The sequence below is a fragment of the Gallus gallus genome, chromosome 8, assembly GCF_016699485.2.
Source record: "Gallus gallus isolate bGalGal1 chromosome 8, bGalGal1.mat.broiler.GRCg7b, whole genome shotgun sequence".
Taxonomy (NCBI): Eukaryota; Metazoa; Chordata; class Aves; order Galliformes; family Phasianidae; genus Gallus; species Gallus gallus.
In genome coordinates this window covers 14,027,559-14,051,877 of record NC_052539.1, presented here as the reverse complement: position 1 = coordinate 14,051,877, position 24,319 = coordinate 14,027,559, and the positions used below count along the sequence as shown (strand labels likewise).

Sequence of the window (24,319 nt, the reverse complement as noted above, 5' to 3'; positions counted from 1 at the left end):
GTAGCAATTGAAAGAAACATACCCACTAGCAAAATGTCATTTTTTAATTTAAAAATGAAAGAAATAATAGTTCCCCATTGTATCTGGTTAATTATCTCCAACAAGGAATACTTTGCCATCCTTACAAGGATTTTAAATTTCCCTTCTACTCATGGGAACTACAAATGCCTTTGTTGTAGGTCAGATCCCACTCAACAGATGTTCTCTGCACTTGTAGATATTTAACAACAGTGAGACTTCATTTAATATGCTGAATAGCTGAATCACTTCATACACAATATCTAATCCACAGCCACCAACCTATTTCCCCAGTAATGCTCACCAGGTCAGTGGAGCCTTGCAGTCTCCCAGACAGAAGTGGTTAAAATCTTTGCTGAATAACACATCTTCAAAAAGATGCAGCCTAACCCACCACAGAAGGAGTACTGTCATGACACATTCCACTGAAATGCCACTCCATCTCAGCCATTACATCAGCCCTATAAAAATCGATAGTCTGGAACTGATCAGATACATTATTCTAATCTTTCACCTGAATGGGTAGTGCTATGACAGTTTTGGAAATTGCAGGTACTGGATAAGGACAAAAGCATAAAGGTGAACTCTTTCTACTCTTCTGTTGGCCTTTTCTCCTCTCTCCCTTTGGGAAAACTGCTGAACGCACTGTGACCCTGGTCATAGCCAGCCAGAGCCAGAGTTTGTCGCAAGCACTGAGACTGCAGAACCAGCAAAGAATACTACAATATTTTTCAAGGCTTTTTGGCTGCTTTTATTTGTTTTTCAAAATATCATATTTAAAGTCAACAGAAATATCCTGATGCATTCTTTTCTCAGTTTATTTTAACATCAGATATGTGCCAGGCAGAAAACTGAATTTTAAAGATTCTCTAAGTGATTACTAACTAAACTAACATAGTTTTCAAACACAGCGTTGCCCCACTCATAGGCACAGCCTATCCAATTCAGCCCACTGAAATTTTTCGCAGAACAAAGACAGATTCAGAGGAGGTTAAGCAATTGCAATTTAGAAAATAAAGAGAAAAATCTAAGTAAAACAACAAAGTACATTCAAGAGAGAGCAGCTTCTCTTTTCTTTTGCCATTATTAGAATTTATAACAGTACCTTTCCCATCTCGCTGTTTGCCATAGAAACATTTATTGAACATATTTGCTTTTAAAATTCAGTAAGGAATCAGGATAGCATAGGAAGGTGGGAAAACTATGGAGTGCTTAAGCAGGTATGATGTTTCTGCATCCTTCTTATACCATAACTTTGTGTGATTCAGAATAACTGATAAAACATGTTATCTTTAAACTTCAGCCTGCAAACCACAACTAGTTTAAGTAGAACCATTCATATTTTTATATCCTTCCACTTTATTTTATTGATCAACTAGTAAGTGAATAGGTGTGGTATAAAAAACCAACCGGTGTCTTAGCCCTTAACAGCTGTTCTCATTTAATATGAATAACTTCCCAATTAGAATTGATTACAGACTAGGTTTTAGGTAGGGTTACAGGAGTGCAGCTGTGCTGGTGAGTAAGCCAGAGGATTGAGTAGATTATAAAGACTTTTCTGTCCTTTCTTCTTCCCTTTGCTGGAGAGGCACTAAGTTCTGGCTTTTCCTAAAACTGAGGTAAAAAATGACGTCTAGGCTGCTCTAAGGGTAGTGATCCAGCTTTGAGTTATCTGAGATAAGATAGGCTGATTATCATAGAAGCTGTAAGTCAGTGATTTTTGTGACTCTAATTCTAATGAAATGGTGCTCTATGAGTAGATGTGAGGGGACTGTTGTCTTTCTGAAAGAAAATATTGCTGCTTAGAGTAAGGAGGCTACGCTTAGTTCTAGGTGGCTGTAGTATGTTAAAGTAAGAGATTTTCTTCAATGCTTGTTTATAGTAATTTTTGATGAGACAACTTACTATTAGCTAACCAAAAAGCTGTTAAAAAGGCCTTGGGGAATGTTATTATTCAGTAGGAAGGATGCTAACGCTTATCTGAGCTGCTGCTTCTAACTAGGATGATATGTGTTCTACTTCAATAGATATAATATTGAACTAAAGCAAGGGAAAACAGCTTTCTTTTTTCCTCTCCAGTAAGTGAGCTAATGCTCTCTCTTGGATCTCTATCAGTGATAACAAATATTCTTTTCTTTATAAATAAAACAAACAAACAAGAGAAACCTCAGTAGTAGCTTGAAGCTTGGCTTGCTTTTACTGTGGCTCTTGGAAGATATGGTATCTTGCTAAAAGCACTGATTTCCATAGGGACATAATACATAAAAGCTATATGCTTTTTACTCTTAAACTGTATATAGTGGCTAAAACCCCTCAAATTAGTCTTATAGGATACCCAAGCCTTCTCAGAGATTGCTGACTATGGGGCCTGCCTCAGCACCTCAAGAATGCACAGAGTTGTGAAAGAGAGGTTTGAAATCAAGCTACCTAGCTGGCTATGATCTTATCACACTCTTGCTTTAGAACGCAAACTTGATTTTTACTTTTAATCAGAGTATTATGTGACCAAGGTGAAGAGGGGTGAGTACAGGGAGAGATGACTCAAGTATAAAGCCTTGTCTCCCCTTTAGACAATGCAGTCTTGGCTCTTCTGTTGAGATAGAAGTTAGATTCTACCCTGTAAATTAAGGTTAAAAAAGCTTGGCACACGGGTCCAAGACATTGTATGTATTACATATGCAAAGTCCTGATGCTTTGGTTTCCTTTTACTTTAATACCAATACTGTTAATTGAAAGATATCTGCGTTCTGTAAATGATGAGACTGAACACATGGGGGAGAAATGAGAACGTGTCTTCAGCTTCAAGAGCTGTTAAAGGCTTGCTTTTAAATGCAGAAATAAGATCAGAGATGGAAGAAGGTGATATGTAATGTCTCAAATCTTGTTACAATTGTAAGAGGGGAACATAAGACTGTATCCTAGGAGTGTGCTGATTACAGTTTCTTATTAAGCTACTTAAGACTTTTTCTAAAACTTTCATGAAATACTTTTTACAGTGATCAGATTAGACTCTCTGCTTTTGCTGCTGCTTTAGAAGAAAGAGGGATAGCTAGTGCGTAGAGTAAATAATACTTGATTTAATGAATGCACAAAAAGCAACTGTTACCTGGATAAAACAAGGTGCTAATCTTAAAATACAAGTAGTGGCCTTAATGCAGAAAAAGGAAATGAGACTCTTAGCTTAGTGTCTGGAACACAGTGATGGACTATGAGGGAAGACAGGAATAGGAAATCATGTAGTTGTATGGAGATCTTGCTTAGCCTGCTACTGGTATTATCCACTCTAAAGCACAGCCACTCTGTCCTTCTTGTGCACCTTCATATTCTATTTCAACGTGGTAATAATTGTCATAGCTGCTTATTGCAGTTTTTTCTTCTTTTTTTTTAAAATAACCTAAAATGGAGGGTGGGGAAGTTAATCTTTCAGAATCCTATTGTATACAATAAAGTCAATGCATGCTGGTAGAACACACAGTTGCTTTTCAGGCTTGCGTAGATGTTCACTATTATAACATTTACTTTTAAGCTAAAACATTTTATTGATGGTGACAGGACTTTTTTGAGGTGAGTTTGGCAGAGATGCGTGAGGAAGGTAATGCATAGGTTTTTTGTGCTAGATGAGACGTGTGCACTGTAAAGCTGTTTCTTAGGTCAACCTCTTCTGTAAGACTCCATCTGTTGAGGTGGGGATATAGAGAATGTCTTCCTAGACTTTGATAGATGAATCCCTGAGGATGCTTATTCCCAGGGAAATCTTGCAGAACTCAGCAAGCCTTTTTGAATCCTTTTCAAATGTAACTATTTATAACTTAAAGAACTGAACATGGTAATTCAACACATCCAACTGGATGCTGTAAAACAAGTATGTCTCTGTTAAATCCTATCTGTATGTCTGTGACTGTATCACTGATGCTTCACAAACAAAATATGAATACACCAACAGCAGTAGATCTAGATGAATTTACTGAATAGTACTTTTCCTCCCTTCAGGTTAGGTGTGTAATGAAGATCTTGGAACAAGATGTCTCTCCCAAGCCAGCGTCGTTCTCTTATTACTAACCCTCCTCCACCAGAATATATAAACAACAGAAATAGTGGGTGTCAAACAAACCAACTTCAGTACTTACAGAGAGTGGTCATGAAAGCCATGTGGCGACACAACTTTTCCTGGCCGTTTCATCAGCCTGTAGATGCAGCAGCACTGAATCTTCCTGTAAGAACTGTTTCAGAAATAGAGTATTATCCCATGAAGTATTGTGAATTAATATTAGAAGTCTACTTTAGCATGAGAACTATTTTAATCATTTCCAAGGACAAGAAAACTATGCTTTCTCTCACCGGTTAATACTAAGTTCTGCATCTTTGTTCACTTTCCTTTCTGAGACTGTCAATATTTCTGTAAGGAATAAGGACACTTACATAGGCGTTACAGAGCTTCTTGATGTTGGTATTCTGTGTTGTCTTTCTTCTAATTCCCCACTAATTGAACTGTTTCTTAATACTGGGTATAATGATGTTTTTTCTTCCCTTTTTTTTAAATGGGAAGTTACCAACCTCTTTCTAAATACTTTATGACGAAAAAGCAGATCTGAATCTAAAATAAATAGGCAAATCTGGATTCAATTTGATGTATTGCACTGTGATTTTTGCCATGTACAAAATCATTAACACATTTCTGGACTGAACACAAGATCTTGTGACAAGTTGTCTTAATTTAGATACCTTTATACTCCAACTTTGGATCACCCCAACTTTTTCAGTCAAATGAAAACATCAGTAATTGACGCAGTATTCCAGGCATTCCAAATTACCTGGAAGGCATTGCTTCTGGCAAATGAGTAGAAATGTGTTAATACCATGGTATGGTTCCTTCAATTCTTTATTTTCCAACTTAGGTGTTTTTAGTTCTCTTATGTCCAAGACTAATTGTACATAATGTTCCATGAAACATAATGCAGTTTTTTCTCTTGCAATCTAATTTTTGTAATTGTGTCAGAATCATCATGTCCTAGTATTCAAGAGATTTGTTGTGATTCTTTGAAAAACACAGGATTACTACAGTATTATAAAGAAACCTATGGACCTGAGCACAATTAAAAAGCGTCTGGAACATAATTACTACACAAAATCTGCAGAATGCATTGATGACTTCAAAACTATGTTCTTGAACTGCTACATATATAACAAGGTAAGTGAAACAAACACCTCCTATTAGTCATCAATTATAATGAACGCCAACAAGTCTAAAGCAAGTGGATACTTCTAGCTACCTATAGAACTTGCCAGTATCTTCGAGATTTCTTGAAACTAGTTCTGTTTGAAATGGGAGGGGGCTTTGCTGCTAGATTTGACTGAAGACAGAGGCGAGGCTTAACTTGCTGTTAACATCTGGATGCATAGTTGTCATAGCACAAAGGTTCTGCTGGCAAAACTTCAAGGTTTATTTTGCACAGCTTACAGCACACTGTAACAGCTAGACAAGTCCAAGGTCAGTTACTCTGAGGCATTCTTCTCTCCTCCATTAAGCTTAGGACAAACTAATGTAAGATGAAGTGTGAGTATTTCCCTGTGCTTTGGCTGTGCTTAGTATCTTTGAGCTTTCTTCAGGCCATAAGAAGGAATAAAGGAATTGCAGCCCTACTCCCTTTTCCCTTTGCTACGGGAAGCATGTGATTATGTGAGCAAATAGGACAGGGTGGGGAAAGGGGCTATTATTTCAGTAGGGAAGTAACTTGTATTAGATAGGGAATAGGGATGACTAGTGCCTCTCTGGTATGGGTGACTTCTTACTATCTGTTCAATATAGACTATGGTTAGTTGAAAAAGTAGCACTTTATTACCACAGCTTCTCCTGCACTCTGAATGCTATCAACTATATTTTGCAGCCAGGTGATGACATTGTGTTTATGGCCCAAGAACTAGAAAAAGTGTTCATGCAGAAAATAGCACAAATGCCACCAGAAGAAATACTGATTCCCGACAAAGGAAAAAGAAAAGAAAAGCTGTCAGAAGGTAATAGCTATGTGCTGAATTGTTAACATTAAATAGAAGCTGGGAACAGAGAGTCCTTTGTAACTTGTCACAATTCAGCCCAGGAGTGGTCAGGATGCTCTCCAGCTTTCCCAGAACATACTGGACCAGCAACACTACTGCAAGGCTTTGGCAGATTCAGTGCAGCTGTAATAATGTAAAGGCACTTTCTATACTAATTCCTTGTCTTAAATACATTTCATTAGAACTCACCGGAATATGAGAACTGACAACACCATCAGTAGTGTAATCGCATAGCTTTATATGTGAAACACAGTGCTCTTGTCCACAGGAAAGATGATTCGGTCAAGACATCTCAGACTAATGAGGAAATTATGTAGTAGGTACTACAGATTACATAGGGAAACCCAATTAAAATGGTCCAGGAGATTAGCTTCAACTCATTACTCATCTTTGACCTCCTGTGTTGTCTTAATTGCTCTTGTAACCTGCTTCATTACCTTGAAAAATGTTTCACTTCAACAAAATGCTTCTTTTAACATTGTCAGACAAATATTTTTATTAATAAAAGTGGGGCTATTTGGTGTCTTGAATTGTACATGCATCTCAGTGGATGAATTTGGAGGCCTTCAAGGTAGTCTCCCAAGTGGGCCTGGAACTGATATCATTTGCTGTGCTGCTCTAATAAAAAGATGTTGTGCCTTAATAGGAAGACTGTTTGTTGAACTGATATCAGCAGTTCCCAGAAAGTTTGAGAAATGTGTTGGAAACTGAACAGGTTCTTAAGTTATTACAATTATGGACACACTCATAATTCAGTCTTGCTCATGTTGAAACTGTTTAAGACCACTTATATCCTTTATGTATACAAATGTGCAACTTGTATGAATTCTGGAATGTTTTAAGGACTATAATTTCATGTGTATGCAGAATGATTTAGTATTTTCACTGCAAGTATTTTTTTTCTTACAATACAGGGGGCTTAGTATGTTGTCTATTAAATCACCACTGTGAGGTTAATCCACAGTTTCCTTGATGCCAACTTTCCATAGCTTGGCACAGTACTCTAGCTGAGGTACTAAAGGAGCTGAGTAGAGGATAAAAACATTGCTCTATATATCAAAGCTTTTATGTGTATTTGTTACTTATATAGTTTGTGTGTGGAAGATGTGTTTAAAACTGTCCAACATATCGACTGTACTATTTAAGGCATAACTTAAAACTTTTTTAAAATAACCAGAAACTCAGCATCCAAACAGTGGGACTTCATCTAAACAGAGCACAAGGCAGAAACAAGCTGAAAGTGGTGAGCAGCCTACAGCGATAACTCAAGAGCTACAGAAGGCTACGCTACCTCCTTTGTCTGCAGCTCAGCTGACTGCTTTAATGCCAGCTGCCATCCCTATCGCGAAAGTAAGTTGCTGTCAGAATGAAAGAGATTAAAATTACTGCTCCAGGCATGAACGGCAAGACCATAAAAGGCATGTTTGTTGCAGTATCTCTTCAAAACTTCTATTGTGACAGAGGATAATTAGAGATCTAATAGACCTTCTAGGTCTCTGCTAAATAACTGGGCTACTACTACTTCTAGAAAGTATGCAGAAATTGGGATGACTGCTTGGTAGATTTTTATTTTTATAGATATGAATTGACTGTTTTTCCTCAAAGTAAACTAAGAAGCTCATTCTTGAAGTGTATTTCTATACCTCTTCAAGTTTAACCTTGATGTAGGAATTCTTTTCTTGTGATCTAGATAAAGGTTTTAGTATTGAAATAAGCTTTTTCTAAGTTCATTTCCAAAAGTTCTCACGTTTTCAATTTAAGCGCTTGAGTTCCAAAAGTAGCATATTAGTTGAAATGCTAACTAGCTGGGAAAGGTGTCTGTAGCTCACAAAAGCACTTGTTAACTGCGATATGAATCGTATGTGGATGTCTGATGCTTCTGATCAAATGAACAGGCTTGTATTGGCTTAGCTTTCTTTATCCTTTTCCAACAAGACACGTGTGCTAGGTTCACTCTGTGTATATTTGCACTTTACTAGAGAGTCTGAACGTGAATGGCAAAGCACGTGCATCTCCTTTGGACCAAATACAAGCTGGGGTTTAAAAAAAAAATAAAAGTAAAGATATAAATCATTCTGCCAGTTTAACATAAACTGCAGTAACTTTTCTGCTTTCCATGGGAGTCACATGAGTATTTCATAACCTACTGGTTTTGAGTCTTCTCCATGGGCTACAAGCTACCCACAACCTGTTTCCCATTCTTTCCTTTAAACTTAAGAGTAAGCTTGATATTAGCTTGTAATGTTTTGTAGATTCTCAATCTAAACTTGTGGAAATACTATGTTCTTTTGGTTTTGATACTTGTAGAATTTTTGATGCTTTTTTTGTGAAGCTTCAAAGCTGACCTCCCACTATTCTGGATGAATGTCTTTTAAACTTAAAGATTTCATTTCTCTAGACAAAAAAAGGTGTGAAAAGGAAGGCTGACACTACAACTCCTACTACATCAATACTCACAACAAGCAGTGAATCTTCTGCAACATGTAACAAAAGAAAAACTGTTAAAGCATGCAAAGGTGAAAATGAATGTATGATACCAAAGAAGATTCTGAAGAAGGGCTTACCAGATTCTCAGAAATCACCTAGAGTTCTTAAAAAGACTCAGTTATCAAAACAACTAAAATATTGTAAAGAAATTCTTAAGGAAATGTTCTCAAAGAAACATTCAGCTTATGCACGACCTTTCTTAAGATCCGCAGATGTTGTATCCTTCTCACTTGGTGAGAAAAAAGGGATCACCAAATGTCCTACAGATCTGGGAACCATTAAAGTAAGTATGTTTTAGAGGGGATAGGATAACCTTTGCTTAAATAACTTGTGTATTGATGCTGGATTTTAATAGCATTAGCTGAAAAAGAGTCATGAAAGCTGCTTCTGATCTGAAAGAGATAGTTTGAGAGAACTATATATAGCTGCTCTGCCCACTAAGAAGCAACGATTCACTGAGGTTCTTCAGAGCCTTGTGGTGACTATGTACATACTGGCTAATCCACCTTGAACAAGTTAATAGCAGTAGTGTTGAGAATTACCCTTTTAAGTAGGCTGCCAATAAAGCATATTAAGTCCCTTTCAGTCTGTGCAATGCTGTTGCTAGTGCTATATAAAACAAAATGCAGTTCTATACTGTCTACTTCTGCTTCTGTCCAAACCTCTTCAACCTTGCTGTAGTGCCCTGAGTCCTCAAGCACCAGATATTTGTGACACCTTTCACCTTTCCTGTGAAAATGAAACCTCCTGTAGGCGGATACTGGTGGCCTGTAGTCTACAAATACTGGGAGATCTGTCTGGGACTGAGCTGGCTAGTCAATTTAAACCAAAGCTATGGAGGCACTTTGCAAGTTTAGGTATTAACTTTAATTCACTTTCTTTCCCCCTAGAAAAAAATGGATAATTTTGAATATAGAGATATACAAGAATTTGCCACAGATGTTAGATTAATGTTCATGAATTGCTACAAACGTAATTCTCCAGACCATGAAGTGGTTGCCATGGCAAAAAAACTTCAGGTGAGCTATTACTTAAGTCAGATTTGAGACAGAAAAAGACTTGAGGATTTTCATGGTCATTTAGGCCCTGATATACCATCTGCTGTGATCAGTTCCTACGATGTATAGTTCTAGAAAACATGCAGCAGCTTCACAGTGCTCTGACAAATCTGAAATGTTTATTTGCTGTTCCTAAACAAAATTCTTTAGGATGTTTTTGAGACTCACTTTGCCAAAATTCCTGATGAACCAGCTACAAGTGTTCTTCTGCCACAGCACACAAGGGAAATTACAAAAGCTTATTCCAGTGACAGCAGCAGTGATGATTCTTCAGAAGAAAAATCATCTGAAGACTTTGAAAAGGAGAGAACAGTGTACCTTGCAAAGCTTCAGGAGCAGGTAAGCACTAGTGGCCAACATCGTGACTGTAATCTCTCTGATAGTGCCCTTGCAATTGTCTATTCTAAGGCTTAGCACCAAGAATCAGTGTTTACAGGACTCTGCAGTCACTTGCATTTTGAAAAATTAAACTTGATTGTGTTTGGAAGTACTTCTAAATATTAACAATCTGCAAGTGTACAGTACCTCAGCAAATACAAACTGTTTTTATTGAAATATGGTCTAGTGCTCTTGCCTGGCATTTTTTTTTTAGATAAGACATGTCTTTTGAACAAAAATAAGACTGTTGCCATGATACCATGGATGACAGCATCCAGGTACTCCACACACAGCTTAGAGTCATATGCTTCTAAATGGCATTTGCTTCCTTTTATATAGTTGAAAAGCTCTCTTACGCTCAGTCTGTCAAGGTGTGTTAGCTCCTTTACATAGTCAGGAATATGCTTTTGAGATACATAAAAGCAAATAATAAATTCTATGTTAGAAAGATTAGTATAAAATAAAACAAAGGTATTTCGACTAATGCCAACAGCATGAATAGCATGGCTGTGTTTTACTGCCTAACAGTGCAATGGTTCTAATTTTTGCCTGAACATAATAATTCAAGACGCTGCTGTATCTATAATCCAGGGAGGGAGTAAGCTTTGGTTCTGCTAGTCAAATAAGGAACAACTTAGTGTTCATTTTTTGCCAGAGGAGGACATATAACATGAGTTCATGAATATTAGCTTGAAGATTACAAATTCTACAAGACAGCCTTCACCACAGTTAAGTATTTCAGTGTGGTTGAAAACTATATTCTCAGTCTAATTCCTCTTTCTAATCTATAAGAGGTTTAAATAAACTTGAATCTTTCTGTAAAGCTATATCAACATGTGATACAAAACAGCTAGCTGGGAATAAAATATATTGGGTTTGCAGACTGAAGATGCCCAAGCCCAGTTCAGCTAGCTCAGTGCAGTAATCACGTAACGAGTTTGTGCTTCCCAAATGCCTGAAATTAAAGAGAAGCTGCTGGATAATAGTACAGTGGATTTTTGTTTTGCTACTTAGTTTTTACAGTTTGTTGGAAGATACATGCTCTTAGACAAGCCTGCATAAAAATAAGTAGCCTTGTTTTCTAAACCTCTTGGCTATGACTAGACTAAGATGTTTGAAAAACAAGTCTTGTCTGGAAAGCAAACATTAATATCCATTCTAATACCAGAGATCTGATTTTATATACAGAACCAGTTCACCATTCCTACTACATAACTCTCAGCTTTTTATTTTTCTTTTGATAGCTTAAAGCTGTTCACCAGCAGTTGCAGGCTTTGACCAGAGCATCCTTACCTAGATTGAAAAGGAAAAAAGAGAAAGCTAAAAGAGAAAAGGGGGAGAAAAAGGAAAAAGCTAAAGCAAGCCTGATTCAAAAGAAGAAAGATCTAAAACACAAGAAGTCTAAGAAAAAGCAGTCTTCAAACATGTAAGTGTGGGGGACTTGTGTGGGCGTAAAATTATTTTAAACTACAGTTACTGCAGTAAGCTTCTTTTTGCAGTCAATCAAAGAAAACCATCCAGCAGGTCTTGTTGGCACATAAGTCAGAAGATGATGATGGTGCCAAGCCTATGAATTATGATGAAAAAAGGCAGTTGAGTTTGAGCATAAATAAGCTGCCTGGAGATAAGCTTGGGAAAGTAGTCCATATAATACAATCAAGAGAACCGTCACTGAGGAATTCTAGCCCTGATGAGATAGAAATAGACTTTGAAACTTTGAAGGCTTCAACGCTCAGAGAATTAGAGAAATACGTGGCAACCTGTTTGAGGAAGAGACCAAGAAAGCAGCATGGTATGTAGAATAAATGCTTCAAAAAAAAAAAAAAAACAGATTTTACAGATATATTTTCTGTTTTGCTGCATTGTTAACATCTATCTCACACACAGCCAAAAAAGCAATGAAGTCAAAACAACAGCTTCTTTCTGAGAGGAAACAAGAGCTGGAGAAGAGACTACTGGATGTCAATGGTCAGCTAAATCCAAAGAAAGAGAACTTCAAATGTAATGTGAATTTCATTTATTTGCAACAAAAATCTTGAAGTGGCAGTTTGGCCTGTGGGCTATTATGTAAATAGAGACTTTTTCCCCAGAATATTTAAGGTCTTAGACTTCCTTTGCTAGGTTTTAAGGTTGCATTTGCTGCTGTGACACCATAGGAACAGGCAGTTACTTGTAAAGTATGAAACATCTTCCTTATTTCTACAACCTAATCCTTTAATAAAAGTAAAAATAACATTTTTCACTTCTGCAGTAGAAGACATGGTGCAAACTTCACTAGCCCCATAAGTGTCAGGCTATAGCAGATAGCCAACGCTAAATCGAGAAATCTGGTTGTATGGCTTAAAAATATCCTAGAAATAAAAGCTACAAGAAGCAGTTAAGTTATTAACATAATGTTGAGTGAAGATGGAGAAGGCAGGCTAGAAAATCTTGTAAAGAAGCCTAATGCCAATTTAAAAGAGAACTGAAGCTAGCATTTAGCAAATATGTGTGTCCAAGGAAATAGGTATATACGTTGCTTCTTGTTTTCCAAGCTTCCATTAGAGAAACAACTTGGAGGAAAAGCTTTTTGTCTGAACAGTATTGTAAACTAAGCCTAAACCAACCCTGCAGGTGTCATGACAGTCATATGGTGGGGAGGTGGCAAAAAATCATTCTAGATCACACATAGTTTGGGAAAGAGAACTAACTATAGTAAAGGCCTCAGTATGCAAGCCTGGCATCACTAATAAGCACAAACAGACTCAAGAGTAGGAAAAATTATGGTGGCAACTGTGCTTGAATTGTGTCTTAAAATAGCATATATCTTAACCTAGTTTAGGCTTGTAAGTTGTGTGTTTACAGTTAATTGGCTATTTCATTTATGCAAGCTTGCTGCTGGTAAATCTCTCTCTTCTATAAAAGTCTTGAATCTGCTGGCAAGATGACAGTGTAATGGTAGAAGACTAGCAGTCATAAGGGAAAGCAGCCCTTATAAAGAAGATCCTAGGTTTATATATGGAGACCTACTGTACAATGTTTCAAACTCTTCCTTTTTATTCTGCAGTTGAAAGTAGTGCTGAGTCCAGTATTGGACCGAGCCGACTGAGTGAAAGCAGCAATGGCAGCAGCTCCTCGGACTCAGGCAGCAACACCAGCAGTGCTTCCAGCTCCTCAGACAGCAGTGACTCTGAATCGGGTCAGAAAGCTTAATTTGGTTTCTGTCTGGGCAGAATATCTGCCTTCTTAATTTGTACCTATTGCTCCAAATGCTTACCAAGAACTTGAATCATTCGTACAGGCTTCTTCTATGTTGAAGACTCAATTCTAGTTGTTATTAAATGAATGTCTCAAATCTGAGTGGAAAATGAATAATGAAACAACAGTGAAGAACAGTAGAAACTAAAATCTGCTAGTAAGAAGACTGTGTGTCTAACAGAGACTTGGCTATCAGGCTGTAGCTTACTTCTGTGGGTTTTTGCTTTGCCTCTTTTTTTTAACTTTCTGAAAGTTGAATTCATTTTCATTGTCTGGTCTGCAATGTCAGAGGAGCCTTTATCTTGTGGGTAAGGTTTTGTTCCTAAGCCTAAGGACAAAATGGCCAACCATGCTGGCTGAAGTGTCAAACTCTGCCAGGGTGCTTAAGCTTTCTCAAATTTGTTCATGGTGTAGCGTGGTGCTGTAGCATCATGATGCTGGAATTACACTTCTCTATGTGGAACACTTGTTGTTCTTCTGACAGAGTAGATTCCCCCCACATTTGAGTGGTAGGCATCCATATGAGGCAACAGTCTCAAGTTAGATGAATCCCACACTTGGCCTTTGAATGCAGAGAAGCAAACAGTGGAATCATTGAGGGTAGTAGAAACCTTGATCCTGCAGGGATTTGTGTGCGTTAAACCTGGGAGAAGTTCTGTAAAAGCATCAAATTGAAGTTTGCAAGATAAGACCATTCCTTTCCATGTGGAGTTTGGCTATTTGGGTACACACCATCTTATGACTTGTATGCGTAAATAATGCTACATATGCAGATGACTTTCTTTTTTTCCCCATTCCTCTCTTTCTGCCCACCTCACTGAATTTACAGTTATGGAAACGTGCTCAGAACAGAATGGAATAAGGCAAAACTGCCTAACTTCTTTGGAACAGCCTAAGGTAAACTGACTGTCGTGGATATAACGTTTGATCTCAGCAGTTAACTGGTACATGCGACAGTATTGGAAAGTACACAAGATGAGCAGGGAATAATGAACATAGCTTGAATACTACTTGCTCTGTAGGACTGATTTAGTAATGTAAAATCTACTTGTTACAAGCATCTTCTGCTTCTTTACAGAAGATGAGTGTAATAACTCCTGAGGTTTTTACCCATTATGAATACTGGAAGTTCTCTGGATGAAGGTGGGAGGAGGACAGAGAATGCTTCCCTCCTTCTCTGCCACCCACTGAAAATCCTTTCCACTTTAGTCTTAAGTATGACAATGACCACTGTGTGAAGCTCACTTCATTTCTTTCTCTATACAAATAACCTCACTCTTACATGTTTCAGTTGATTGAATGATTATCTCAATCATTTTCTGGATGCTTGCCATAGCCAGGGTATCATTTAGACCAAAGACAAAGCCTCATGTAGAAAGACTTAATGCCTTTAGGACACATATAGATAGCGAGTGTTAATTCCAGCCTGTTTTATCTTTGCCTTTCACAGTTTTACTTAAAAGTACCCCAGATACAGACATCAGATTTCCAAGATCAGCAAAGCCTTCTCCTTACAACAGACTTGTTTCACTTGGATTGCTTAGCTTGATATAGCAATTGGTTTTGCAAACTTAAAAAGATGCAGAAGGAGCAGATGAGTAACAGTCAAAGACTTGAGAGAAGGCATTATGCAATGGCTTTTTTTTTCCCTTCCCTAGAAAGTTGCAAATCACAGTGTATTTTCTTGGAGTATCAAGAAGCTTAATAGTTGACCAAAACACAAAGTGATGATCTGGTGGGTTTCTGTATCTGTCAGATCAAGGCAGGGCATTTTACTCCACTGGGCTTTGTCATCTAAACTCTCAGGAACGCCACACTACAACAAGGACTACTGCATCTGATAAATGCTGTGTAGGGAGCAAGAGAGAATCAAACAGTTATTAAAAAGTAAGATTTTTTTGAGAGTATTAATTAGTGCCTTGTCTTTGCAGAGAACATCACTGTGCTTACAGAGGATGTCCTACAGTGCTGTTCTGCAAGTACAGCCCTCATCTATCACTAGTAGCTTGCAAAACCATGGTTCACCTGAACCACAGCTGTTGTCTCCCACTGTGCTACAGAAGCTTAAGCCTGTACAGAGTAGATCTCTTAAATCAGCAGAACAAAATGCCAAGTCTCCCTCAGGTAACAGCTTTACAGCAGGAATCATGGCTATTTGAGTGAACCTGGAAGAAAGGTAGTATAACTGATGTGCACACTGCTCAGTAAGCTTATCTTGAAGTTTCAGAGGTTATTGACTGAGTAATAGGAAAGGTTCTTGTATGGCATGGATTATTAGGAGCACGGTATAAGTAAAACTATGTCAGACAAAATAGAGTTTCAGATTACTCTGGCACTAAGATTGGGATAGAACGCTATTAAAACTGAGGTTTGTGCCTCCCTCCCTCAATAAAGAGAGCCAGCAACTGGAGGCAAGATGGAAAATGATTCCTTAATGAACCTAAGGTCACAGGAAGTACTGAACAATTCAATGCAGGAGTTAAATGCTTAAATTTCTGCCATCATTGCTCAAGTTAACACAGGAAGTACTTATTAGCTGAACTAGCACCACAAGCCTTCTGAACTGATCAGAGTTATCTAAACATATCAGCTATAAATTGCTTAGAAGCATGATTAAGAAGTTATTGTTTTCTTTCCCTTAAATCAGAAGGTCTCAATTCAGGCACTCCTCAGTTGTTTACTAAAAGATTGCTTGAGCTGGTAGCTGATAATCTGGAGAAAAAAAAATAAAATAAAACTTAATACAAGCAACTGTCTCAGTGCAGCTAGGTTGCATGTCATTGTAGTTGGCAAATCCACAGCTCTAAACAGTGAGATGCAGAACTACAGTGTGTAGGTTCTGGGAAACCATTCACCCCTTCTTTATCAGGTATGCTTGCAGGTGTATGTGCTTTGCATGATACTTCAGTCGAGCAAATGCCTCAGACTGCTCCAAGGACAGATCAGCCTTTTGATAACCAGTGTACAGAGGCTGTTCCAGAGGTAAATACATCTCTCTAATACATTCATTTCAAATAACTATTTTAAAGCATATTTCTTTCTTTAAATTGATGTAACACTCCAGTCTTGAGTTTGATGTAAAGAAAGCTGCTTTAGGTCAAGAATAAAACATTTACCGAAAAGCCCACTAAATATGTGATTCTTATCCTTTAATAGGAGCATGAATTCATTGGCCACAATATAAAAAGGAAGAGTTTAGCATTGACTGAGGTGTATCAACTTTATAATGCACTATAAGACTCACTTATTCTCTTTTTGAGTCCTGAAGTTTAAATTCAGGTAGTCCTTGTCATCATATACATCAAAAGTTCACCCTATAAACCTACAGTTGTGCAGAAGACATGAACAATTTATACTGTATGTTCTTGCTCTCTAGAAATATCAAGCTCCAGAAGCTCAACAAGAATATAGAGGCTTTTTCTTTCTGTGAAATACTTAAACACCATCTCCATGTTCTTGGAGAGTATGCTGGAGCTAGGAGCACAGGAATGTATTGCAAGAAAGGCCACAATTTACCCTTTCCTTCTCACATCTAACGCCTAAGGTAGCAGCGAGCAGTAGGCTTTATAAGATTTGGTTTTGTGTGCTAACTTCTGGTGTTCAATGGCAACTACATGATCTTGCACAGAGAAAAGATATTACTGAATTAAAGTAATGGTAGGTGTTCTCTATCCATAAACTGGAGCGTGGGGCAACTGGCTTCACAAAAGGTCCACCTTCTATTGCACTGTACCATGTTAAGGGTTAAAGAGCTTATATCAATTACTCATTCTAACCAGTTCATCACTTCAAATTTCTGAGCAGTTCGTAATCTAAATGCTAATTGCATTAAGAACTTGTTTTGCCTACCATTACATGAATAGAATCTAGTTCTCTAGTTTTTACAGAGGCTAGAGCAACACCAACTTACTGCTCTGAGCTTCCAAAATTTTAATACTATTACTGTATAATGAGAATTAACATGTTAAGCATTTCAGAGTATGTTTTGAAGTCTAATTTCTCTATTTCTTTTCTAGGTATCCAATGCAACTTTCCCTGTTGACAATGCTGATGGGACTAAAGCTGAAAAAACACTAACTGATCTAGATGAAGTTCAACACAAGGCCAGTGAGAGAACTGCTGACTCAAAATCTATAAACCAAGAGCAGAGTATGTACTGTCACAATAAGAACTACATGATGTAAAGGCTAGAAAGTTAAATGTGTATGAATCTGTCTTGAAGAAATAAAATGTTGAACACCTGTGCATGAATCAGTTGACAAAGTACGTTATTTGCTGTGGTTTTGGTTTGTTGTTTTTTTTTTTAAGGAAAAAAAAAATACAGGTCCTTTCTTGTTCTGTGCAAAATATAGAAAGCAAAATGACTTAATACTGACTTCAGAAAGGTAGCTGAAGATAATTCAGTATTCCAGGAAGCTTGAGAGTGTTGACTGAACCTCCAGTCTGCACAGAATTCTGCCGGCCCTCAAGCCTGTTTTCTGTTGATCTTCCAAGGAGCTCATTTCCTAAGAGCACTTCATGATTTTGAGTTTTTGTGATGAGGATCTGATAGTAAAGTGATGTCAATTAACTGCAAGTTTGTTCCATGGGATTACAAACAGGCAGGTCCCCTGAAAGCTGTGTTCCACAGAGGAATGCATCAGGCTTCATGCATATTGCAAACTCAAGACTGCTGGGCTAGGTACGGTGTGCCCTCACTTAAACCTGAGTGTTACTAGACACAATTACTTGTTTTTTGTTCCTTCTCCACTATTCCTTGCATGTGATTGAACAGGGTGGGAACAAGCATCTGAAAAACCTGATTGAAGTAAAAGGTACAGTCTTATCACAGATTAGTTCTTTAACCCTGGACAAAGGGATAGTTCTTCTATTATATTTAAAAAAATAATAGAAAAGAATTTAAAGATGTCATAGGTGAATCAAATGGTCTTCACTTACAATATTCTTTTGGCTTTCTGGAATTTAAATTTCTGTCCTGTGTACCACACATAATACCAGGATTGTGATAGTTTTTATACATCTAAAGGGTTGGGAAAACAAGCAGGAATGAATGAAGCTCGCTGCTTAATGCTCATAGGGTTAGCAGGGGGATGCAAGCATAGCCAAAACTATTGTCTACTGCTTAGTCTTTAGTCTTCTTAACTTTTGACTCTGATTTTGTCATTTAATTTGTCCTACTATCTCCCCTTCCTCGTTCAATTCTGAATGTGCAGATAGCTTTGGGGTTGGGGGCTCCCACGTTTAATACAGGAATTATATTGTGGTTAAACTGCCTTTGAGTATGTGTGAGCTTCAGCATTTTATTTTGAGAATAGCTATCTGACCCCTTCTGTAATGGTGTTTGAGTGTTCCTGCGATGCTGTGCTCCAGCTGTTCTTAGTGTTAAATAAAAGGCTTTCCATTATTAACTTCTGTAGAAAACTTGAGGAGAAAAAAGAATGCGTGTAGTTGAATTGAACTGCCCCAACCTGTAGAAAAGTGGTCCAGTTCAGCTTGAATATTAGGAAGCATTACCAGTATTTGGGAGTGTTTTTGTCATTTTGCACCACATAATTTAAAACATTCAGTAGTGTGAATTAAGTCATCTTCTAGATTGACTAAACAATTATTTTAATTTAAGGTAAAAAAAAAAATCCACAAACTCAACATGAATAAAAAAACAATTTTTATTCTTCCATCAGGTCGTTGTAATACACCTAATGGTACAAAGACTCTAGAGACAAAATCCCAGAGTTTTCCAGAAAGGGTAGGTGCGGACTTGTGAATTCATGTTTTCTGGAATTAAAATTGGAGAAGTGAACAGAAGGGACTGCATAAGAAGAGCTGCAAATGTTACTGGTTATTAAACTACTTTGCTAGAGAATTTCAACATTGATGAGAAAATGTACTGAAGTCTGCTTGGATTGCTTTGTTTGCTCAAATATTCTTAGAAAAGTAAGGAATTTTTTGTGGTAGGTTGTCTACACTAAGTTCCCTGAAAGCAGCATTGTGCTAATGTAGGAAGTAGAAAATGGGTAATTGAAGGGGGAAAAAAATCATCTTTAGTAGCTGTATTGTTGCATCTTCCATGTTTTCCCTTTTTTTTTTTTTTTTTTTTTCCTTTTTCTTTTAAATAATTTTAGGCCGCAGGAATTAAGAACATAGATTCCTGGGTAAGCTTGTGCAAAATGATGACGCTTCCAGCGCCAATAAAGTCATCTGCTGAGAGCTTCAAGCATTTCAGGAAAGTAGCCTTACAGAAGGCAGCTGGGCAAGCACAGGAAAAAGAGAGGTTTGTAACAACATATGCTTAAACACTGATCTATTTTTTGCTTATGTGTTCAATCTATGTGTATGGTCTGTCATCTGGATAGTTGAATAATTTTGTGGGCTGAATTTAAGAAAAATTAGCCTTGGACTGCTTAGGCAATGCAATAAGTGTCTCACACTGTGAGTAATGATACAAAAGTGTTGAAGAATTAATGCTTAATAAACTAATAATATCATTATTTAAAGTTGTTTTATAAATACGGTTAGAGCAGGCACTGTTACTGTTGAAGACAATGGCTTGTGACAGTAATTGCAGTGAAGCTCTGGCATGATGTTCCGTAATTGTGCTCAGAATATCCTAGAAGAAAATGAATTCACTAAAACAGTTCTGCAATTTAATAATGATTAGCTAAAACCTCTATAGTTGTATGTTGATGTATTACCTGCATAGTCAAAAAGGTAAGAAAATCAGCAGCTTTTGAATTAATAAAGGCTTATAGCATGCATTATTTTCTGTCTAGAAATTTGATGCTGAGTTGCTTGGCTATTGAGGAGCAAGTGGTTCAGATTAGGCAACTGCCATGAGTCAGATACCTACCTGTAGTATTTGGGCGAGGGAATGTTGTACCACTCTGAGCACAACTGTCCATCCTAAATACACAAAGTGTTTTTTTTTCCTCACAAATCAGTATTATTTCAGCAAACACTTAATGTTCTTTTTTCTCTTTTGCCTTTTTTTTTTTCAATTGCATGTTTTGTTTTTTTTTGTTTGTTTGTTTTTACTTTTTTGTTGGAGCACTCAGTTCCTCTGGTCATGACCAGAATTCATACCGGCACTCAATATATTACTTTTCTGTATCTATAGTCAGAAAAATCTCTATCTTATTGATATCCAAAGGGACAAGTAGGATAATCTAGTCTTCAAGAAGTTGGTGTTAATGTAGCTAAAGTAGTGCCAGCGTGAACTACTTCAGATAGTAAAATTCTTTGGTTGCCTAAAGAAGCATTCAATAGGCTACTACTTGTGTAGTATTTATGATTAGCTATTTGCAACTTCTGCTTAAGTGAGTGCCCACGTGTATCCAAGCCTGAGGTCTATTATTCAGTTCAGTGGGATAAGTGGCTGCCTATTAACTACTGTCTTGTAGAAATATCTCAAATAGCTGTGTGGTAGATTTCTGTAGTTTTCTATAGTAGTTCCCTCTTCAACACTTCTGATTTTCTTTTCTTGTCTGTTTGCCCCCATGTTGGAGATAGTGCCTAAAAAGTGCCTGCTGCTGCCTATCATTTGCTGCCTTATAATTGCTCACTTGTTTAGAGTATGTTATTTCAAAAACTAGAGAATAAGCAACACTCCTTTTTCTGAAAGTATAATGAGCAGTCATGGCACCTTTCAGCTACTAGTTTCCGTGAGGAGGAAACTGAGAGTGTAGCTCATGCCCATAAACTACATAATAGTCTGCCTTGGGTGACAGGCCCCGTGACCTCCTGAGCAGCTGTAAGACTTTGAGGCCCTGAATTTCCTCCCTAGCAGTATCCTTGGTTTATACTGAGAAGACTTCTAGTTTTAGAAACTTTATTTCACATTCAGAATGGTCAATCTGGAATCCTGCAATACAGGCAAGTAATGCTGGATCTTGCTTAAAGTTCTTCCTCTCCCGGAAGAACCTTGTTTGAGCACTACTGCTTTAGCAGAACTTGGTATAAATAATGGTGCAGCCTACATCTAACAGCTGCAAAAGCATCCATCTCATTCAGCAGTGCTTTCCTTCCCCACTGGCATGCAGTATAAGCAGTGTCAGTTCCAGTTAGTTGCTGGAGTTACCGGATCTTCTTTTTCTTAAATAATATGACAGTCCCTCTTTGCACTCTTTTATATCTTCTATAAATACTTCCTTGTAAGTTTACGGTGATTCATATTTACTGGTGTATGCAAACTTTTATCTGGTTAACTTCTGCATCATTTTTAGTGAAAGAGAGGTATCTGTTGAGTGACATCAGAGATGCTTGTCTGAAGTTAGTGAAATTGAACTCATATAATTTAAAAGGATGAATTTGGAAGCAGAATATCCAAATTAACAGTTAATCAGGTGTGAAAGAATAGGACTTCAGTAAAAGTTTTGTGTAGCACGCATACAAACCCTGTGTGCATATAGATTGGAAATAGAACACAAGCAACCTTATCTTACTACCACATAAAAATAGCGTGCACTGTATTTCTTGCGAAGAGAAATTATTATGAATTAACTCGTAAAATGGAACAACATTTTATGTGCTAAGTACTGATTTATCTGCAGAATTCTGTTGAGTTGCACAGCCTTGTTACAAAAGAAAAGAGAAGATTTCAAGCCTATACTCATTCCTTCTCCATTCTCTAAAGGGTCCACAAAGGCACGGGATTGGATGCCATGGCAATGAGAGACTGTAAGCCCCGAAAAGAAGAAGATATGAGCAAACAATTGCCAGAAGCTCAGCAACACCCTCTTGTTCAGGACCGTAACTTGGCTAGAAAAATGGAACAAGAACGCAGAAGGAGAGAAGCAGTAAGTTGCTGACTCTTTTTGGTTGATTTTGTTTCAATTCTAGTACATAACTGAGAAAAGAAAATTCAGGTCCTTCAAAATAAGGACCTGAACAACCAAAAACAATAGAACTCTGCAATTTGAAGTTAGACCAGAAAATAAAATAGGATTATTAAATAAATCTTTAAGTGGCATAACAAAAAAAGGTGCTCATATTACTCATATAATGTTACAATAATTGCATAACAAAATCAAATTATTAAGAACGCAGAGATTCCCCTTTAAAAAGTCAAACCTCAAGTCTTTGCAAGCTGCCTTTCCTCTTCAACATGCTAACACACAACATGCCAACAAAGTGCTAGTCATACTGTACTACTCTGAAATACCAACATGGAGCCTTTTCAAAAATAACTTACTGGTCTTATTGGTATAGATGATGAGCGCTCTTTAATTGCTACTATTTTTTAGGTTAAACGTTTCTAAAACAGTTCAATGTACAGTATTATGCAGTTTGACTAAGACCATAATAGATCCAGATGAGGTCTCCTGAAGCTTTCATCCTGCTCAGCACTTCTCAGAAAGGACTTGAACAATATGCATAGGTAAATGTGTAAAAACAGAGGAAGCGTACATTTCTTCAGGAAGAAGCTTTGTAGGTTTTTATTAAATCTTTCTATTTGTCCCACATAGTATTCATTACTGCCTGATTGCTCTGAGAAATACACTGATTTGCTTTCTTGCAGATGGCTTGTACAATTGATATGAATTTGCAGAGTGATATTATGGCAACTTTTGAAGAAAACCTTGAATGAAAATGGTAGTTAAAGTAGAACTTAACTTTGGTACTACTACTGACTGTACAACTTTGAAAATATCATAATTATGAGCTTAAACACTAAAATCACTTCAAAGAGCATGCAAGCTCCTGTAAAATGCTTGATATGGAAAGCTTGCTCGCTCACACCAGAAGCATCACAAGGTAGTTTCGTTTCTTGTTTATAACATATGTATAATCTAGCCTGCTATGCAGTGGGATACTGTTGTTCTTCTGATTTCAGTTCATATTTTGTGCATACATATGCATGATTTTTCCAATCCTTTAATCTGTTTTTTCAGAAACACTTCAGAATCTGTTATACAGTCCACAGCCAAATTCTCTTGGTTTTAGTAATCAGCACACTAAATGTGCAACTACATAAACTACTCTAAATCGAAGTCTTGCCAATTATATGATTATTGTTAAGACAGTCATTTGTTTTGATATTTGCACAGAATCTGGGCTGTGACAAAAGACTTTATAACAGCAATGATTTCTGCAGAGTTGGTAACATTACTTGTAATCAGAAGACAGTACTTCCTGGAATTCTAATTTCAGCAGTAAATCTAATTCACTTGCAAATCCTATATACTTGCATGCCTTAAGGTACAGACATGTTGATCTTCTGTTTAATGTATTTTATGTTAACATCAGTGTGCAAGCATGTTTGCCAGATGGTTCTTCTTTTTCATGGAAAGAAATTATCTAAAATACTCCCCTTCTGGATCCGGTTTGAAGGGCTTTCTGTTTAATGCAAGATTTTAATAATGTTGAGAAACTTATCTGAAGTAGAAACTAGTCTAAAAGATCTATGTTCTTGTTGATTACATACAACTTTCTCAAACTAAGTTCAGGATTAATTAGACATTTCTTTATAGAATTAATACCAAAATACAGTGTGTACTATGGAAATGTTGGAGGAAAAGTCCCCCTTGGGATAATCTGGTTTAGTGATCTCAAATTTTTTTGGTCTTGTAACCATCAGTAAAAAAAATTGAGCATGTACCAGGTATCCTCATTCATTTATAAATCATGTACAACTGTACAAATATTACATGCCCTATAAAATATACACAAAGATGGAAATTAAAAGATTAAATAAACGCTATTCTAAATTTTTCTTCTTTTGTTTACTAACAGTCCCAAAAATAAATTTTCTTCCTGCACCTCAGTGGATTGTCTCATGCACTGCCCTTTGTAGGCCACTGTCCTACCTAAAGTTCCCCTTGTAACTCTCTCCTCATGGAGAGAATTTCAACATTTGTGAAAATAGCTTCACTAATGCACCATTTCTATACTATTTGCACAGGTATATCGCATCTAAAAGCTTAAATGACCTCTGTCACTAACTAACAGAACGTGCTAATTTGTTTACTCTCAGCTGGAAGCAGTCAGTGATGCGCAAAGGCGTCCTCTTTTGTCTCTCAGAAATGGGCTGAGTTGAACTTACAGAAGCTGAGCAGGCAGATGGTACATAGCGGAGGGCAAAGCACACTGAC

The 24,319-nt window shown here is 37.2% G+C and overlaps 3 protein-coding genes across 3 annotated transcripts; all 3 read left to right on the top strand.

Annotated features, from left to right (window-relative positions):
* The first annotated feature begins 1,499 nt into the window (after positions 1 to 1,499).
* On the top strand, positions 1,500 to 14,239 carry LOC121111441 (bromodomain testis-specific protein-like). Its single transcript, XM_040705299.2, has 13 exons — positions 1,500 to 1,637; positions 4,009 to 4,231; positions 5,069 to 5,206; positions 5,904 to 6,030; positions 7,250 to 7,422; positions 8,471 to 8,842; positions 9,450 to 9,578; positions 9,768 to 9,956; positions 11,240 to 11,421; positions 11,495 to 11,787; positions 11,883 to 11,996; positions 13,042 to 13,173; positions 14,062 to 14,239. The coding sequence occupies exons 2-13, from the start codon at positions 4,040 to 4,042 to the stop codon at positions 14,136 to 14,138; spliced, it is 2,118 nt and encodes a 705-aa protein (XP_040561233.2). The 5' UTR covers positions 1,500 to 1,637; positions 4,009 to 4,039; the 3' UTR covers positions 14,139 to 14,239.
* Positions 14,240 to 15,170: 931 nt separating this feature from the next.
* Positions 15,171 to 17,612, top strand: BRDT (bromodomain testis associated). Its single transcript, XM_040705075.1, has 2 exons — positions 15,171 to 16,214; positions 17,249 to 17,612. Exons 1-2 carry the CDS (start codon positions 16,104 to 16,106, stop codon positions 17,414 to 17,416), a joined length of 279 nt encoding a protein of 92 aa, XP_040561009.1. The 5' UTR covers positions 15,171 to 16,103; the 3' UTR covers positions 17,417 to 17,612.
* A 751-nt stretch (positions 17,613 to 18,363) lies between these two features.
* On the top strand, positions 18,364 to 22,815 carry LOC124417075 (bromodomain testis-specific protein-like). The gene is made up of 4 exons (XM_046898230.1): positions 18,364 to 18,978; positions 19,355 to 19,503; positions 21,862 to 22,024; positions 22,747 to 22,815. The coding sequence occupies exons 1-4, from the start codon at positions 18,880 to 18,882 to the stop codon at positions 22,813 to 22,815; spliced, it is 480 nt and encodes a 159-aa protein (XP_046754186.1). The 5' UTR covers positions 18,364 to 18,879.
* Positions 22,816 to 24,319: the final 1,504 nt, after the last annotated feature.

Excerpts from the sequence above, each read along its gene's own strand:
- BRDT (XM_040705075.1), top strand. The coding sequence starts at position 16,104 with ATGCTTGCAGGTGTATGTGCTTTGCATGATACTTCAGTCGAGCAAATG. Across the intron at positions 16,215-17,248 it reads GTACAGAGGCTGTTCCAGAG|GTATCCAATGCAACTTTCCC; the intron begins GTAAATACATCT and ends TTTCTTTTCTAG.
- LOC124417075 (XM_046898230.1), top strand. The coding sequence starts at position 18,880 with ATGAATAAAAAAACAATTTTTATTCTTCCATCAGGTCGTTGTAATACA. Across the intron at positions 19,504-21,861 it reads CAAGCACAGGAAAAAGAGAG|GGTCCACAAAGGCACGGGAT; the intron begins GTTTGTAACAAC and ends CATTCTCTAAAG. Across the intron at positions 22,025-22,746 it reads AACGCAGAAGGAGAGAAGCA|ATGGCTTGTACAATTGATAT; the intron begins GTAAGTTGCTGA and ends GCTTTCTTGCAG.
- LOC121111441 (XM_040705299.2), top strand. The coding sequence starts at position 4,040 with ATGTCTCTCCCAAGCCAGCGTCGTTCTCTTATTACTAACCCTCCTCCA. Across the intron at positions 6,031-7,249 it reads AAAAGAAAAGCTGTCAGAAG|AAACTCAGCATCCAAACAGT; the intron begins GTAATAGCTATG and ends TAAAATAACCAG. Across the intron at positions 9,957-11,239 it reads TTGCAAAGCTTCAGGAGCAG|CTTAAAGCTGTTCACCAGCA; the intron begins GTAAGCACTAGT and ends TTCTTTTGATAG.